The 14,240-nt window shown below is 37.7% G+C and overlaps 4 protein-coding genes across 17 annotated transcripts; 3 read left to right on the top strand and 1 right to left on the bottom strand.

Annotated features, from left to right (window-relative positions):
* Positions 1 to 195: 195 nt before the first annotated feature.
* On the top strand, positions 196 to 5,029 carry AT4G39280 (phenylalanyl-tRNA synthetase, putative / phenylalanine-tRNA ligase). 2 transcript variants are annotated; one of them, NM_120089.5, is made up of 18 exons: positions 196 to 442; positions 649 to 774; positions 868 to 957; positions 1,074 to 1,130; positions 1,225 to 1,280; positions 1,364 to 1,456; positions 1,547 to 1,631; positions 1,739 to 1,776; positions 1,861 to 1,899; positions 2,023 to 2,099; positions 2,221 to 2,305; positions 2,388 to 2,484; positions 2,568 to 2,664; positions 2,775 to 2,846; positions 2,933 to 2,999; positions 3,082 to 3,207; positions 3,281 to 3,335; positions 3,436 to 3,709. In NM_120089.5, the coding sequence occupies exons 1-18, from the start codon at positions 296 to 298 to the stop codon at positions 3,484 to 3,486; spliced, it is 1,458 nt and encodes a 485-aa protein (NP_195639.2). In that variant the 5' UTR covers positions 196 to 295; the 3' UTR covers positions 3,487 to 3,709. The 2 variants fall into 2 exon arrangements, with proteins under 2 accessions (NP_195639.2, NP_001190964.1); NM_001204035.1 differs by lacking the exon at positions 3,436 to 3,709 and adding an exon at positions 4,785 to 5,029 and having other exon boundaries at positions 197 to 442.
* A 105-nt stretch (positions 5,030 to 5,134) lies between these two features.
* AT4G39270 (Leucine-rich repeat protein kinase family protein) lies at positions 5,135 to 8,816 on the bottom strand. 10 transcript variants are annotated; one of them, NM_120088.4, is made up of 4 exons: positions 6,359 to 8,816; positions 6,142 to 6,270; positions 6,039 to 6,061; positions 5,186 to 5,964 (listed from the first exon to the last, which is right to left on the bottom strand). In NM_120088.4, exons 1-4 carry the CDS (start codon positions 8,251 to 8,253, stop codon positions 5,417 to 5,419), a joined length of 2,595 nt encoding a protein of 864 aa, NP_195638.1. In that variant the 5' UTR covers positions 8,254 to 8,816; the 3' UTR covers positions 5,186 to 5,416. The 10 variants fall into 10 exon arrangements, with proteins under 10 accessions (NP_001329138.1, NP_195638.1, NP_001329134.1 ...); NM_001342530.1 differs by having other exon boundaries at positions 5,229 to 5,964; positions 6,142 to 8,591; positions 8,678 to 8,691; NM_001342534.1 differs by having other exon boundaries at positions 5,135 to 5,964; positions 6,039 to 6,270; positions 6,359 to 8,759.
* Positions 8,817 to 9,910: 1,094 nt separating this feature from the next.
* CCR1 (cold, circadian rhythm, and RNA binding 1) lies at positions 9,911 to 11,298 on the top strand. 4 transcript variants are annotated; one of them, NM_179192.2, is made up of 3 exons: positions 10,048 to 10,276; positions 10,560 to 10,812; positions 10,942 to 11,228. In NM_179192.2, exons 1-3 carry the CDS (start codon positions 10,169 to 10,171, stop codon positions 10,959 to 10,961), a joined length of 381 nt encoding a protein of 126 aa, NP_849523.1. In that variant the 5' UTR covers positions 10,048 to 10,168; the 3' UTR covers positions 10,962 to 11,228. The 4 variants fall into 4 exon arrangements, with proteins under 4 accessions (NP_195637.1, NP_849523.1, NP_849524.1 ...); NM_179193.2 differs by having other exon boundaries at positions 10,105 to 10,276; positions 10,560 to 10,710; NM_179194.1 differs by having other exon boundaries at positions 10,110 to 10,276; positions 10,560 to 10,656; positions 10,849 to 11,121.
* Positions 11,299 to 12,997: 1,699 nt separating this feature from the next.
* On the top strand, positions 12,998 to 13,929 carry RL1 (RAD-like 1). The gene is made up of 2 exons (NM_120086.3): positions 12,998 to 13,547; positions 13,646 to 13,929. Exons 1-2 carry the CDS (start codon positions 13,270 to 13,272, stop codon positions 13,668 to 13,670), a joined length of 303 nt encoding a protein of 100 aa, NP_195636.2. The 5' UTR covers positions 12,998 to 13,269; the 3' UTR covers positions 13,671 to 13,929.
* Positions 13,930 to 14,240: the final 311 nt, after the last annotated feature.

Raw genomic sequence — 14,240 nt, 5'->3', positions numbered from 1 at the left:
TTTGTTCATTAACTCGTTTGGAGTTTGCTTTCCTCCCATAACTTACATATTTTACTATAGTGAAAAAATTTTTAGCTTTCATTTTTCTTTTAAAAGTATTTGGGTCTATGTTGCAATTTCAAAAGTAATTGGAGACTATTAAAAACGCACTCTAAAGTCAAACCCTTAAAAACCAATTTAATGCAAATACTATTCTGCGGCGTTACTCACTCTCTGTTTTTGACCGGAGGAGATAGAAGAGTAGGGCAAAGCTCTTTCGATTAAAAAAAAAAAAAAACACTTCAAGAGATTACTTATGGCGGAAGAGGCGATACTAGGGTTCCTTCAGAACAATGAACAGATCACTGATTCGGGTCAATTCTCTGCCGAGTTCAACATCGACCACAACGAACTCGTCAATGTCATCAAAAGTCTCCATGGTTTTCGTTACATCGATGTTCAGGTACTCGTGCTGGAATTTCGATAAAAGGGTTTGGATTATTGGTCTAGGGTGTTAGAGTAAGACGTTTTGATATCTGGTTGAAAGTTTTGTACTTTTCCATGAATGCCACTGATGAATCTCACAGTTTGCCATAAGTCTCTATCATTAACAAGGTTTAGTGGACTAGATTTGCATTGTCAGTCACATGGGTTGACTATTCTCTGCAGGACATTAAAAAGGAGACATGGATTCTGACTGATGAAGGGAAGAAATATGCGGCAGAAGGGTCACCAGAGGTTCAACTTTTCTTAGCTGTTCCTGAAGAAGGCAGCATATCAAAAGATGAGCTCCAGGTTATTGATTGCAATGGATATGTAGATGTATATAGTGTGGGATTTGTTTAGTCATATGCTAAAACAACTACTGTAAAATTCGTGCTATTTCAGAAAAAGTTAGCTCCTGCAGTCTTCAAGATCGGCTGTTCTCAAGCTGGAAAAAACAAGTGGGTGGAAATGGGAAAGCAAGTCTCGAGGAAGGTAACGCTAGATTGTTTTTACTTTCTGTTTGCTACCTCCGTTTTTGGATGATGTTTGGTAGTGTATGAATCATTTCAATTGTTTAGTCTGCATCAATCTGAACCATTTTTTTGTAGGTTAAAGATGTAGAAGATAAAGTGAAAGGCCAGCTTTTACAAATACAACAAGGGAAGGTTTGTGCTATGTTATTTCAGTAGAGAGTTCCTCTGTTGTATTTACCTTAATGATTCATATTAATTTGGAGCATCACTCTCTCTTCCCCTTCAGGAATTTGACAAAGAAAGTATCAATTCTCTTAAAGCCAGAAAACTCATAGTACCACAGTAATTGATTCTACTTTTCTTTTATGTTTCGTTCCTATTGAGAGACATCATTATCAATAGCTGATATCTTTACTACTTCTCAGGATATGGAAGGGGTATTCCGTAAAGAAAGGTCCTAATTATGCTCCCGAGAGAAAGAAAGTGGCTACCGATTTGACTCGAGAAAATCTTCAAAAGTTTGTCCTATTCCTTGCATTTTTTTTCAACTTCTTAATGCTATTGTAGGTTGAATATGCAATTAAGAGAGGAATTTGGTATATTTGCAGCTGGAAAGAGTTAGAGTTTAAGGAGTATAACTTCAAAGCTAAAGGAGCGCCTGTTGACGCTGGGCATCTTCACGCTCTTCTCAAGGTAACATGACACAAAAAATGAACTTGTCGTATCCCTTTAGTGTAAGCTTGTTGTTTCTTTATCAAACCTCTATAGTTTTTATTTATATTACTTTTCTTGTACCTTAGGTGCGGAAGCAGTTTAAAGACATATTTGTTCAGATGGGGTGAGAGAAACTCTTCACATATATTGTAATTCCCCATTTTTCTGTTGATTGCTAAAATTAATGGTGAGCCTTATGTGGTCATAGGTTTGAGGAGATGCCAACAAACAACTATGTGGAGAGCAGGTATCCTCTAGTTATTAAGAATCTTGGTTTTCAGCTTTCCATGGAGGCTTTAAGGATATCTAATTATACATCCTTTTCTTGCTATTTGTTGGCTGATCTTAATCTGATTCATATACGCTACAGCTTCTGGAATTTTGATGCTTTGTTCCAGCCTCAGCAGCACCCTGCTCGTGATTCTCATGACACCTTCTTTCTAAAAGGTTCAAATCTTGAATCCTTTGTCACTAAATTTGTTGTTTAGGACAGCTATTTCTAGGTTGCTTGTTGACATCTCAAAGAATAGATAACTCTTACATTTAAGACGTAAATCTTTGAATGTAGTTCCCTCTACTACAAGAACACTTCCGGAAGATTATGTTGAGAGGGTGAAACGTGTTCATGAGTCTGGTGGTTATGGATCAAGAGGGTAATTGACTTGTATCTTCTTACCACCTTGAATAAATAATAATTAATTTGCAATCACTCTGACATGGCCTTTTGCAATAAAGGTATAATTATGATTGGAAAAGAGAAGAAGCAAACAAGAATCTTCTTCGTACCCACACAACGGCTGTCTCATCTAGGATGCTTTATGCACTAGCACAGGTTCAACTAGACTTTAGCTTACAGGTTTTGAGACGTTGGTTTCCAAAATTCAGTAGTATAATTAGATTTATATCTTACTGTAGAAACCTTTTGTGCCCAAGAAGTACTTTTCGATTGACCGTGTCTTCAGAAACGAGGCTGTTGATCGGACCCACCTTGCAGAGTTCCATCAAATTGAAGGTATAGTTCTAATGGTCAGAGTTGTCACTGTGGGGAGTTATATTAAAGTTAGCATAATCTTCTGTCAAACTTTATTCATAATCGGTTAAATGATCTCATGTTTGGATCAGGTTTGATATGTGATCGGGGCCTTACACTTGGAGACCTGATTGGTGTATTAGAAGACTTCTTCTCACGCTTAGGTAAACTCTTCGCTATTGAATCTTAACTTTGGTTCGCTTAGGCTCAAGAGAGAAATACTAACTCTTTACGGGATCATACTTTTCAGGGATGTCGAAATTGCGTTTCAAGCCAGCTTACAACCCTTACACAGAGCCAAGCATGGAGATTTTCAGGTAATTGGTAAAAAAATATAGTCATCTAAATTGCGTAAGAATAGAGAGAAAAAGTTAAACTTTGCCTGTTCCTGGATGTCAGCTACCATGAAGGTTTAGGGAAGTGGGTGGAGATTGGAAACTCTGGGATGTTCAGACCCGAAATGCTTCTACCGATGGGTCTCCCCGAGGATGTTAGAGTCATCGCTTGGGGTCTCTCTCTTGAAAGGTACGAGTTTTTAATTCCCTTCAACATCTCAGGGTCGTTGCTGATTCTTTCTTGCTTTTTGTTCGTTAAACAGACCAACAATGATATTATACGGTATCGACAACATCCGAGATTTGTTTGGACACAAGGTAAGCACAAAGATATTAATTTATTCTGATATCTTTCTATAAACATTTCCTTGTTCTGTTGATGTATATACTCAATCAATGTGTCATTATTCTGTCCCAGGTGGATCTCGATCTTATTAAACGGAATCCGATCTGCCGAATTGGAATCTAAGTGATATATTTTGATTGTCTTTTTGATTCAAGATACTCTATTTGGTTATCTCTTGGTATTTTCAATTCTACCTTTGGTTACTGGACTTTACAATTCCATCTTAAACGTGTGTACACTCTTAATTGCAATCTGGCTTGTCGAATTTTAATATTCATTTAGCATTTGGTTTTGTACGGTATAAAGTTTGTACTTGTACTAATGGCATACATATTTAGGATGCATAGTCTATACTTGTGCCAATGGCATATATTTTTAGAATCAATCGCAACAGCACCTAACATGTGGGAGAAAACGTATGTTTGGAATGGGCCAATGTGGCCCAATAGAATCTAGTGTAGCTAATGTCCATTGGTACCAATCTATTGTCACATACATAAGTATTGAGATACGGTCCAAGCAGCTCTCAACATCAAATTTCCTTAAACATTAACAACGTTGTAACTGCTGGATATTTGCGGTGAACTCATCATTGTGCACGACGACATTGGCGTAATTGTTTTTGCTTTATATGATTTACTTGAGATTTTTTTAAATATATTTTTTTTATTTTTTTCTATATTTATATTTTTTTTCTCAATTAATTTGGTGTTACGTGATGTTTTGGTTTTTGTAATTATTGAATCTAGATAACACAGATTATGTAACAAAGCTATATATATAATAATAATAATAATAATTAAGATGCAGTACATATAATAATTAGGTAATATTCCCTCCGTCCAACGAAAATAGATTTTTCAAATTTTATATCAAGTCCGATCGGAATTAAATGTTAAGAAAGACGTATTTTTTGTTGCTTTACGGAATTGCTGGTTTTAGTGGTTTTCGTTAGAAAAGAAATTTGGTGACTCTGAAAATATGTATGTACTGTGACCGGTGGTCCCACTTTCTGACTTCAAACAACATATGTGAGTAACGGCTCAACTATCGATGCAATCAATTGTGGAACACATTCCAAGCCATTTATTATCCCAACTATGTGAGAAACCATCTCCGTTCGACGGTTCTAGAAGCCCACAAACTATCTTCGGCCGTGGGTATAATACAAGGTAAAATTTATGTATTGAGTGTTCATCTTAGATCGTGGGTTGTTCAGGTATACAACATCAAGTACTCGGATTCACTCTAGGAGATTTTCAATATTGCTTTCGACGAGAGGCTAGAAAAAACATACGGTCTTTCTTTGTATATACAAGGTATGCACAAAATCTTCACTTATCAAGAAAACTTTGTGTAAACATTTCTTTGTTCTATTGGAAATATATATATTCAATCCATGTGTCATTATTTTGTCGCAGGTGGATCTCGATCTTATTAAACGGAATCCGATCTGCCGAGTTGGAATATGAGTGATATTTTGATTTATCTTTTTGATTCAAGATACTTTATTTGATTATCTCTTGGTATTTACAATTCTACCTTTGGTTATTGGACTTGACAATTCCATCTTAAACATGTGTATACTCTTAATTGCAATCTGGCTTGTCAAATTTAATTTTCACTTAGCATTTGGTTTTGTATGGTATAAAGTTTGTGAGGTGGTATTTACGATGTAAGGAATAAGAACTTAGATCAAATAAATAAGTAACTGGGCCAAGAGGCCCATTAAGTGCAAAGATGCAACGTGGTTAGATAACAGCAGCCCATTTATTAGCCTCATTCACACATCATTACAGAAACTTTTCGTTTTTTATATAATTGCCCCAAAGTATAAAACATTTCGATTCCCACCCCATACAAAACGAATTGCTAGTTTGCTACCCGAGAATATCAAAACTCAAAAGACTGGTCTGGTTTGATCATCGAAAAATATTATAAATTAACGGGAATTTTTTATCAACAAGAGATCAAATCATAACCACACATAAAAAATAATTAAAAATTGACGTCAAAAAATAAATATTGATCGTGTGTGTGTGTGTCTTTCTTTCTATACATCTTTCATACTCCGTCGACTCGACGCGCCACGGCTACTTCCTCTCGCTGACGATCCAGTCGCTAAACCCTCCGCCTGAGACAGAAGGCTACTTGTTCCCGCTGCGACAGGATCAGACACGCTCTGTCTCCAACTACCAAATATTCGACCGCTACTCGAAGATCCTCTCGAAGATCCAGTCGTACGGAATCTCTCAGATTCGCTGCTGTCTTCTCTCACAACTCTCAGTGGATTCTCCAAGGCTTGTACTATGTGTCTCATAAGCGGCCGTCTCGTTGGTTTTGGGTTAAGACAAGATCTAGCGACGATTGCCATTGCCCAGACTTCTTCTAAGAGGTCTTCGTCGACCAGAAGAGATTGGTCTAGAATGTTCATTACGGGTTCTTTCTCTTGCGATGAAATGTAAGGCATGATCTCGGTTAGGATTTTTTTGAATTGGGTTTCTTTACATGAGCTGATTCCGAGTTTCCCTGTGATAAGCTCCAGAAGTATCTTGCCGAAGCAGTACACATCGTAGGCACATGTTGCTGTAGCTGCAGACCCTGGGAATTTTAGGGATTGTTAGAATAGTTAAGAAATTAGCAAGCTTGTTTTATGCATTTGAAGATAAACTCACCAGGAACACTTTCTTGAGAAGACCTGAAGAGGGAAACAGTAGCAAGCTTGTTTGTTAGATGTTTAAATCAAAATTGGTTATATGATGAATCAGAGGCACTTACTGGGATAGTCTGAGCAATCGGGCTATTTTCCGTGGACGGCCATTGTTTTCTTGATGACAAGCTTTGCTAAAGCTTCCAAGCCTAACTTCAAACTTATCATCCAAGAGAATGCTACTTGCTTGAATATCCCTTATTGAACATTGGAAGACTCAAGATCAGTAATGAACTAATGGTGGCTTGAAAGTAAAAAAAGAGTAAAAGGAATGGTTTTTCATACCTGTGGACGACGGATGGTGAGCAATCATGGTGCAGGTAAGCAAGTCCCTCTGCTACTCCCAATGCTATTTTCAGTCTGGTGATCCAATCGAGAGATCTCAATCCGTTGTCAACTAGGGAATTGGATTTATAGAACAATGAGCTTGGTAAATCCCTATTCAGCATGTACTTGTATACCAAGAACTTATGAGTTGCGCTCTCTAAGCTCTTCCCTACGAATGGGATTATTCTCGGATGCGCAAACCGGCTGAAGAAATCCAACTCGGTTAGATAAGCTTCGTTGTTCTTTGTAGATTCCAAGCTGATTCTTTTCACAACGATCTGAACTCCGTTTTCTAGAACTCCCTTGAAAAGATCCCCAGATTGTCCTTTCTTGATCAGGTTTGAATCACTGAACTCCTTGGTGGCATTGAGCAACTGCTGATAGGTAAATGATGATCCAAGACTCCCAAAGTTTATAGAGACTCCTCCTCTTGAGGGAAGTGTTTCATCAGGAGGTAATGGGCCAACACCGTTGTGTCTTCCTCTAGGATGATTACTTGTTGATGATCTGTTTCTTCGACGGACACAGAAACTCACTGTTATTGGTAACACTATGAGAATGAGCATAAGCAATATAGACCCTCCAACTGCAGCAAGTATAACTATTTTCGTGTGGCTTAACCAGGAAGTTTTAGAACTCTTCTTCTCTTCATGTTGTCCGAAATTGTTGAAAGTTAAGCCCTTTTTTGAATAAAACAAAGTGCAATCCGACAACTTCCGCTGCTTCTCTGGGCCCTGAAGACAATTGTTGCTCAATGAAGCTCTGGTTGGCACAAAGTCAGGAATTTTACCTTCAAAATAGTTTTCTGACAGGTCAACAACTTGGAACCTTGTCAGTAAAAGTGTGAGATTGCCGTAAAACATGTTCCCGGATATGTTAAGCATGGAGACAGTAGAATCAAAACTGACAGTGGTATTAGGCAGCATGTCAGAGAAGTGATTTCCAGAAATATCTAGAAACTTGAGCTCCGGTAACGACCATAACCTGGACGGTAAAGCGCCTATGAAACCACTGCCTCTGAAGTCAATGATCTGAAGTTTACTCAGCAAACTAAACAGATCAGGAGGTAGGGATCCTGAAAGGCGATTTCCCGCAATTACCAATGTCTGCAAGTTCCTTAGCCCTTTCAAATCTGATGGAACCGAACCTGACATTCCGTTGAAGCTGAGATCAAGGTCAATTAAAACAGAGAGGTCTCCGAGTGATGGAGGTATTGAAGAAGTCAAGGTGTTACGCGAAAGATTCAGACGCTGGAGCTTTGAGAGTGCCCCAATATTAGCAGGAATCGAACCAAACACCGAGTTTGAGGAAAGATCAAGGATTGATAGATTCTGAAGAGAGGTAAGAGACAGAGGAATATCCCCATTGATCGCATTCTTTGAAAGATCAAGAACTTTGAGATGTGATAACCGAGTCAAACTTTCAGGGATGGTTCCTGTGATTGAACAGGAGCTAAGGTCCAACACCTCTAAAGTCAACAGACTCGATCCAAACAAAGCCGGGATTGGACCTGGAAGATAGAACCTTGAGGCGTTGAAGGAAGCTAGACGGGTGAGATTGACGAGAGAACCAACTGAGAATTCCGGGTTTTGATTCCCAATCCTTGTCCTTCTGAACCCTGAAATGTTGATCTTAGTTACTCTACCATTCTGATCACATTTGATGCCGTTCCAGTTCAGACAAGGATTGCCTTTTACAGGCCAATCTCTGCTTCGTAACCCAAGAGAAGACCTTAACAGCAGAAGCGCCGATTTCTCATTCAGAGAACTTGTCTGTTGCTCAAACGTTGACTCTAACAACAAGAGGAGGAATAAGAAGAAGACCAACAAGGATGTCTTCCTCAGAACCACCATGGTTTCTCTAAACCCTGGTGACGACTAGTACTTCGAAAAACTTAAAGCCATTCATTGCCTAAGATTCAATTGGAAAAAAGCTTCGCGATTTATGGAAATAATCAAATCTCTTTTTTTTTTGGGTTTCCTTCGAATCCGATCAATAAAGGAAACTTTCTTTTTGTGATTATTCAACAAAGATATATACTAAAAAAGGTTCTTCACTCTGTTACCTCTGCGACTTTCTCTGGCAATTACTTTTCTCTGTGCACTTCAGAATCAAAAACGATTCATTGTTGTTTACCAATCATTTTCTGCTGCCTCTCTCTCTCTCTAACTCTTCCATGTTTTTTTTTGTCCTAGATTTAGAGAGAGAAAGATGGAAAGTCTGATATAATACGAAACAGATATTTTTATATAATATTTGATAAAAACTTCTTCTTACAGAACTGTTCTGGACAGAGAAAGCTTCAGACTGGTCAAGAACAGCGGCCGTTCGAAGAAAAGAGAAGAAAGTATAAGAAAATAAAAAAAGTGAGAGAAGGTGGATCTTTCGTTGTATACGTGCACGTTCCCAAGATTTATGGTTCGATCTCGTGACCGAGACGCAGATACAGTAATTGAAAGTGAAGTTCTGAATACGGCGTCGTTTGAGGAGTTTGACTCTCAACGATCCCGCCCAAGACAGCTTAACGAACTCTTAAATTAATATCATTTCAAAAATACTTAAAGTTTCTGCTGACGTTTAATATGATAACCACCATTTTAGTAGTTTTGCAAATAAATAATTGAATTCCTAGGAGCTACGATGCTACTCCATTTCTGTAAATTTTGTATGACAATTATTTTTCCTCGTATTAAAACGACCAAAATATACTAATAATAATTGTGGCTTTATTATGAGCAAAATGATTTAGTTGTCACTCTTATAAAAAGTCGACGATACTTTTTCATATTACCTGCGATATATTAATAATCAGATTTCTTAAAAAAATCTTAGCCAGGTTATTTCTTGTTGAAAAAGCTCTTCTACACGCTTTAGTCAGCATTTTCAGCACAAAAATCGAAATCAAGATACTGAACCATTTGTAATTGACTTTGTATAACTACTACATCTTCATTCTTCATCCGTCTAATTTTGGTATACAAAATAATTAATCCTGTAAAAAAATAATATTCAGACAGTCAAAATATTTCAAGTACAGAGCGAGTGTATCCAAATATTCAATGATTGAAAATTGAATTCCATTGAAAGATTTATATGTTCACATATCTGCACATCTAGCTTTCATTTGAATATCACTTAACATACCAAAATATTTGTACAACAAAAAACGTCTATGCTAAAGTTTGGATATTACAGACTGTAACATGTCCACGATGCTATTGCGATAAGAATCTTTTCATATGAATTTATTGCATGTCATAATTAATGACAAAACAAATATGTAAATCCATAGCACATTATCGTCATAGTCTTTGCATATTATTTCATTTTATTGTTTTACTAATTTCGCCGTCAGATTCATTGGGCCGGAAGTTATAATCTTTCCAATTAAATTAGATAGGCCCAATAAACGAAACTCAGACCCAACTATTGTATGACATAATGACGACGAGACGAAGGACAAAATTGTCATTTAAGGAATAAAAGATATTCTTACAAAGATATTTTTTGCTCGAAACGAGGAGAAAAAATCATTAGTTATCGAAAATGCTCACATGATGTGGGCCTAACCACTAACCCAATTAACCACACATCTTAATCAGAGTAAGTTGAAACAAATCTTTCAGCAAACCCTAGAAAACATGTTTAACCCTAGTTATTACGTCACACCTGTTCTATAAATTAAGGCTGCGTCTTATCACCTCAAATCACATAAGTCTCTCTCTTACATTTTGAAACCCTAATTTCTCTTCTTTTCCCCAAAAAAAAATGTCTGAAGTTGAGTACCGGTGCTTTGTCGGCGGCCTTGCCTGGGCCACCAATGATGAAGATCTTCAAAGGACGTTCTCACAGTTCGGCGACGTTATCGATTCTAAGGTCTGTTACACGAGAGATCGGTCTCCCGGATCGAGCCGATTCCGATGATTCTGATCCTCGACGGATCTGATTCCGATCTGTTTCTCTGTTACTTGATTCGATTACTGTTACTATGTTCTCTCTCGTTCTTTGTTACTGTTACTTAATTTGTCCCATCGGTACGTTCATCTTCCTGCTTCTATGAGCTCGGAGATCGATCGATTTTTGCTTTATATTCATCGCTTTGTTTTATATTCCTTCCACGATTGTTTTTGCTGATGTGTATGATTTTGTTTGTTTACAGATCATTAACGACCGCGAGAGTGGAAGATCAAGGGGATTCGGATTCGTCACCTTCAAGGACGAGAAAGCCATGAGGGATGCGATTGAAGAGATGAACGGTAAAGAGCTCGATGGACGTGTCATCACCGTGAACGAGGCTCAGTCGAGAGGTAGCGGCGGTGGCGGAGGAGGCCGTGGTGGAAGCGGTGGTGGTTACCGCAGCGGAGGCGGTGGTGGATACTCAGGAGGCGGTGGCGGCGGATACTCAGGAGGAGGCGGTGGTGGTTACGAGAGACGTAGCGGAGGTTACGGATCTGGTGGAGGCGGTGGTGGCCGAGGATACGGTGGTGGTGGACGCCGTGAGGGAGGTGGCTACGGAGGCGGTGATGGTGGAAGTTACGGAGGCGGTGGTGGCGGCTGGTAATCAAAGATAGAGTTGTTTGCGTGCTGCTGCTCTGTTTTTGGTTTAGATTTGGTTTTGTGTCACCACTTCTGGTTTGGTTATCGTTCGTTTGGTTTACTTTTTTGATGAAACAGTTTCGTTTAAGTCTTCTTTGTCTGGAACGAAATGTTAATTCGCGTGTTGTTTACTAAATTTATAACGTTTCCTTTTAACCAGATTCGAGATTTTCCCTCAAATAATTTATCTTGTTAGACACATGTATTTAATCGAACAGCAGCTAAAGGATTCAAATGATTTTCTTATCAATAATTACTATAGTTTGAAATTGATTAGTTCTTTAACTTTTGACCTACCAATAATTAGTGCTATTTTATCGAAAATGATCGTCACTCAGTTTTGCGCCGATCCAATGTGGACATTGGGTATTTAATACTAGTATCTTCTGTTTAAATTTTTGACTGAGAATATATAGACAACAAGATATTCATCGAATATTCCCCTTCCGTTACTTTTCTTTTTGTCGGCATCTTTTTATCGTGAAAGGATATCATCGTCAACGTAGCCCAATGAGCTCAAACCAAAAATGTAAATCCTAATCCATAAAATGACTATTAAACAAACAATAAAATCACATAGATGAGACTTTGGATATGCTACAATATGTGTACTTTTGTCTCTTGTAAAATGTGTAGGCTTGTTGAGCAATGCTCTGTTTACTCACTCTCCAAGTGACAACAACAGTCTGCACCGCTTGGAAGAAAAAAACAAACTTAGCATTTGTTAACAAAGTTATTATGAACTACTATAGCAACCCCATAGAAATAAGCATCTTCATTGAGCTACAACAGCTAAGTCTACAAAGGAACTTAAGATTACATCAGGATTTAGTTCCTCAAGTTGCAAAAGGAGCTACCACTAGTTGAGGAATATAATGCTTACCCTTTCCTTTCTTTTCCCCACATATTCTTGTAAAGCTACAGTGGCAATTTACACCAATCATCACCAGCTAAGCAACGTGTTTCATAAAATGGCCGGTACCTTCACTATAGGAAATGCAACTTGAAGATGGAGATATGGAATCAAATCCACCAAATCTTACCCTATGTAACTTTTCATGTCACAAAAGTAAAGATGCAGCGAATCCATATTGCATAACAACCAATTCTGATGTTTCTGACATAAACTATTATCTCACAGCTCAAGAGATTACAAGACGCTGAAAGTGAAATGTATATTTTTTACCATTTTAACACCTAGGTAAGAAGGAAACAATGATGAGAATATATATCGTGAAATGCCTACTTGTAGAATCCCGTAGCAACTAGCAACTATACCTCTAGAATATATTGAGCCATCAGTCTCATGATTAAGATTCTTTTGTCTTGTTTGAACTTTTCTTTCTTGTAAAGTAGTTTATCCCAAAACCATGGCAGTCTCTTGAGTTCTCAGAACATCAATATCTTAAAACCTAAAACTTGTACCACAATTCCACAAATGGAAATATCTCGCAAGGCCACAAATTGGTGCACATCCACAAGATAGACTAAATCTCGTAAGCATGTTAAAGAATTAATGCGCATGAATCATACCATGTTAGTTATTGAAGTAAGTAGTGACCATTTATTTAGTATGACATCTAAGACCAAAATGCAAATAATAATATAGATGACCAAGAAAAGCAACGTTGCCAAACTTCAAAGAGACTTCTGTATCTTGATATGATGTTCAAGACAGAGTATCCCTGAGGTCCAATCAACAATAAAGTTTGATCTCCAACTTTCCTGCAAGGACTTTAGTTAAAGAGAAGCTATATGGCTCATGGTGAACCCTTGAAAAGTTCCACCTAGTTAATATCAGAAACAATGATAGTCAATGAGATCCAATGTATTTGCAAATTTTTACTGTTGTAGTCAATGTATATCAGAGATAACGTTAGGCCAGAGTTTCCCAAAGTAGATGAAGACTTAAATCTAGAATTGAATGAGAAAACCTGCTCTGACGGTAACACGTCTCTAACTCAATCAAGAAGACATGAAAGTAATCACAGCAGTAAAAAACACAGAAGAAATATTTCTGCCAAGTATCATATACTGATCTCCACAATACTTGCTGATATTCTCTTTTTGCTCATTAGTCGATTACTATGGAGACAATGACTTAAAATTCTCTTCGTTTTTGCAAGATATTTGCTACATCTGGCACCACCGAAACTCACCTTATAAATAGGAAGCATTCTGCAACATCTATGCACATATCATCCTCTTGACTCGTAATCTCCCCATACTTAAATAATCTCTTTCTAACCAGTTATATTAGTCTATAACTCAACATGGCATCAAGCTCAATGTCTTCTCAGAGCTCTGGCTCGTGGACTGCTAAGCAGAACAAAGCCTTTGAGCAGGCTCTAGCAACCTATGACCAGGACACTCCTAACCGTTGGCAAAATGTTGCCAAAGTCGTGGGTGGAAAAACAACAGAGGAGGTAAAGAGACACTACGAACTCTTAGTGCAAGACATCAACAGCATAGAGAACGGTCATGTTCCATTCCCAAACTACAGGACTAGTGGAGGCTGCACTAATGGCAGGCTTAGTCAGGAGGAAAAAAGGTATGTATTGTCCTAAAAAAGACACATTCTGCTATAATTAAGAATACAAAACAATCCAAGCCAAAGACACCAATCTGATTCATAATTTGTTTATGCAGGATGAGAAACATGAGGCTGCAGTAAATCAAAACCATCGAGAATAAAAGAGGATTCACCGGTCGATTTTTCTCGTAACCCTGTCAATTGCGAATTATTGTTTATATCTATATTCCTACTTCCAATGTTTCTCCCATAATCTTTGAGGACTCCATATCTTTCGATTCTCCAGTTTTAACAAATGAATCTGTATTAAGGTTATTTGTAATGAAAACTCCAACGTCATCACGAATCATTGTCTTAGAAAATGAATAACTAAAGCAAAAACATAGCTGGAAAAAAGCTACCTCGAAAAATCTGCCATTAGTAATCGCGAGCTTTGATTCCATTAGGAAACACCATCAGGGTTTATGAATTGGGGATTTTAAAAACGAAAAACTTGTTCCAATAAAGTGAGACGCAGACATGGCGGGAAATTTGATGCTTGCGAAAAAGATAAAACTTATAAAATCGCACATTGAGGCCTTTATCTAAATATGGGCCTAAGCCCATTTGGGTGATTAAAGATAATAAAAGCGGGAAACTGAGAAAGTATAAAAGATACCTTATAAAAAGTACACATTAATAGAGAAATATGGGCCTAAGCCCATCAGGGTG

This window comes from Arabidopsis thaliana, chromosome 4 (genome assembly GCF_000001735.4).
Source record: "Arabidopsis thaliana chromosome 4, partial sequence".
NCBI lineage: Eukaryota > Viridiplantae > Streptophyta > Magnoliopsida > Brassicales > Brassicaceae > Arabidopsis > Arabidopsis thaliana.
This window is presented reverse-complemented; position numbering and strand designations above follow the sequence as displayed.

Coding starts and splice junctions, on each gene's coding strand:
- CCR1 (NM_120087.4), top strand. CDS start 10,169: ATGTCTGAAGTTGAGTACCGGTGCTTTGTCGGCGGCCTTGCCTGGGCC. Junction 10,277..10,559: donor GCGACGTTATCGATTCTAAG/GTCTGTTACACG, acceptor GTTTGTTTACAG/ATCATTAACGACCGCGAGAG.
- AT4G39270 (NM_120088.4), bottom strand. CDS start 8,253: ATGGTGGTTCTGAGGAAGACATCCTTGTTGGTCTTCTTCTTATTCCTC. Junction 6,062..6,141: donor CGATTGCTCAGACTATCCCA/GTAAGTGCCTCT, acceptor TTCCCTCTTCAG/GTCTTCTCAAGAAAGTGTTC. Junction 5,965..6,038: donor TTCTCAAGAAAGTGTTCCTG/GTGAGTTTATCT, acceptor TAAAATTCCCAG/GGTCTGCAGCTACAGCAACA.
- RL1 (NM_120086.3), top strand. CDS start 13,270: ATGGCATCAAGCTCAATGTCTTCTCAGAGCTCTGGCTCGTGGACTGCT. Junction 13,548..13,645: donor CTTAGTCAGGAGGAAAAAAG/GTATGTATTGTC, acceptor TTGTTTATGCAG/GATGAGAAACATGAGGCTGC.
- AT4G39280 (NM_001204035.1), top strand. CDS start 296: ATGGCGGAAGAGGCGATACTAGGGTTCCTTCAGAACAATGAACAGATC. Junction 1,777..1,860: donor GACATATTTGTTCAGATGGG/GTGAGAGAAACT, acceptor ATGTGGTCATAG/GTTTGAGGAGATGCCAACAA. Junction 2,100..2,220: donor TGACACCTTCTTTCTAAAAG/GTTCAAATCTTG, acceptor CTTTGAATGTAG/TTCCCTCTACTACAAGAACA.